The 2,365-nt window shown below is 51.5% G+C and overlaps 1 protein-coding gene across 1 annotated transcript, besides 3 other annotated features; it reads right to left on the bottom strand.

Annotated features, from left to right (window-relative positions):
- On the bottom strand, positions 1-1,613 carry Tc00.1047053506403.9 (hypothetical protein, conserved; the record flags this gene model as incomplete). The annotated part of the gene is made up of 1 exon (XM_797607.1): positions 1-1,613. A coding segment is annotated over one exon (1,613 nt), but the record flags the coding sequence as incomplete, so codon positions are not given.
- Positions 1-2,365: a sequence feature (heterozygous, non-Esmeraldo-like haplotype).
- Positions 1,780-1,801: a sequence feature (AT_rich).
- Positions 1,959-1,979: a microsatellite.

The following is a 2,365-nucleotide window of genomic DNA, read 5'->3' as shown; positions in this document are numbered from 1 at the left end:
TCGAGATTCTCCACCGTGGCGATTTCGCTGAGGGAGTAGGCGGCCACCACGAGATCATGCTGGATCACTTCATCTTCCGGAAGTAAATACCGCTTCCAAATCACGTTTGGCACGTCGTCATGCAGCACCATGGTCCCAATCTCCATCATGCCAGGGCTGGGCTCAACAGCAGTCACCTCCTGCAGAGGTCGAAGACGTTTGGCCGCCCGCTGCTGCGCCGTCTCGCTTTCCAGATCAACGAATTGTTCCCACCACGTTTTTTTGTGTATACTACCGCCATCATGCAGTTCATCGTGTTCCTCGCCATCCATGACGTCGTTTGGGTCCTCGAGGTTCGCGTGTTCGACGTTAAGCGGATCCCCGCTTTCCCACTCTGTCCCATCCACAACGTCGCGGTGACGCGCGTGAGCCTCCCGCGAGAGGCGCTCTTTTTTGGCTGCTGCCGCTGCCGCCGCCACCTCGGCAATTTCTCTTCGCAAATCTTCTGGCAGTTCCGCCGGGTCCACCTCGCCCCGCTCCAGCAGGGCTGCCACAGCCATGAAACGTACCTTCTTTTTCTCGGCGTTGTTACGCTGAAGTCGTTTTAAATCATAGCGCAACTCACCCAGTTGGTGAATACGGGAGGACTCATTTCCTTGCATTGTCTGCCGCAGCGAGCGGTACAGCGGGTAGGCGAGTGCGCCGGGGTCGTAGACCTCCTTCGCGACAAGTGTCGCCGTGCCGGTACCGGCGCCAAAGTCCAACATCGTCTTGGGAACAAAGTGTGGGAGCTGCTTGCTAAGCTCAAAGAAGACACGGTGCATCCCCGCGTACATCGCCGCCCCACGGAAGAGAAAGTACCCAATGGCATCATCCGCCGAGTAGAGAACAGTGCGACTCGCCACCGCATTTGCCACTGCTAACTGCCGTTGAAATTTCAGCAAACGTTGCCGTATTTTAAACCGAAGTTTTGCTTGTGAGCGTTTGTCGTGTAAGCGAAGCTCCGCAAAGTTCTCTCCCTTTTCACGGCGCTCAAACAATTCCCGCTTCTTCTGATTCAGTGTGTCCGGCTCGTTCTCGGGTATCATTTCGGCTGCATTTACTTGCAGCCGCATCGGCTCCTCGCGATTTCGGTACTCAATAACTGGAATGATGTCGCGCATGCACTGGCGGATGAGACCCTTATCCTTCAGCCGAAAGACTTTCATGAAGGCTGCCTGCATCGATGGCGACATGACGACAACGCCGGGATGCATGTCGCAGAAGTCATCACGCACGGCCCATTGACGCATCGATGGCCGGCGTTTACACATCTTTCGCAGCATCTGGTACTCGTAAGACATTTTGGCCGCCACGTCAATAACTCGAATACGACGACGTCCGTGCCGCATCTTCGCGCTAAACTGCGACCATGTCTCCTTCCCGGCAATCGTGCTGCTTGAGCCTGCCTGTTGTCCAGATTCCCCGGGCTGATGCATGGCCCCTTCCCGCATGTGATGACCACCCTCACTGACTGTGGAAGATGACGACAACGAGGAGAGCAAATTCCGCTGATTGAGTTGTGCTGCCGAAATGACGATGGGCGAACCCCGCAGTCGAAACACCTGCACAAGACGGCAAAAGCGAATACACATTCTCTCTTCAAATCTCACACAATCTCTCTGCCCTAATGAATCCTCCTTGCTATGGTGGCGTGTCCCCGTGCTTCCCCTGGCGCTGACCAAGGGCGAGAGGTGGGCAACAAAGAGTGAGAAAAGAGACAAACAAATGTAAGGCGCAAGTGAAAAAAGAAGGGAGGGGTAAATTAAAAAAAAAAAAAAAAGAAAGTTTAAATAGCCAAAAGGACGACGTAAGCAACAACAAAAAAACAACAACTAGCAAACAAGAATGACGGGAAAGAAATATAAACGCCGCCCCCCGGAATCGCGACAGGAGAGAAAGAAAAACAACAAAAATAGCAAAAACACACACACACACACAAAAAAAAAAAAAAAAAAAAACGAAACAAAGCACGTGAGTCACGCCAAAATCATTGGTATCAAAGTAAATGCCACAATATTGTGCCGTATGCTCCCTCCACGGTTAAAAGAGATAAGTCAAAAATTAAAAAAAAGAAAATACATTCTGCCCGCCCACAACTGTATGTACTGTACACACTCCTCTAACGAGGTCAGTTCCGTTTTGCTTGATTTGCCACAAATTTAACACTGGAATGGCGTCACGGTCCCTGAGCAATTGTTTGCATCGCTTTTGCAACGGTGACGCTGCCGTGCCGCCAAAGTTGAATCAGGAGAAGTGTCAATGTGTCTTCAAAAACGCAGATATTGTCACTTTTTTTTTTTGCCTGACGCACACCTTGTATGTTCCGTTGGCTGCCTTCCATTCT

Source organism: Trypanosoma cruzi, genomic scaffold, assembly GCF_000209065.1.
Source record: "Trypanosoma cruzi strain CL Brener 1047053516499 genomic scaffold, whole genome shotgun sequence".
Classification (NCBI taxonomy): domain Eukaryota; phylum Euglenozoa; class Kinetoplastea; order Trypanosomatida; family Trypanosomatidae; genus Trypanosoma; species Trypanosoma cruzi.
This window is presented reverse-complemented; position numbering and strand designations above follow the sequence as displayed.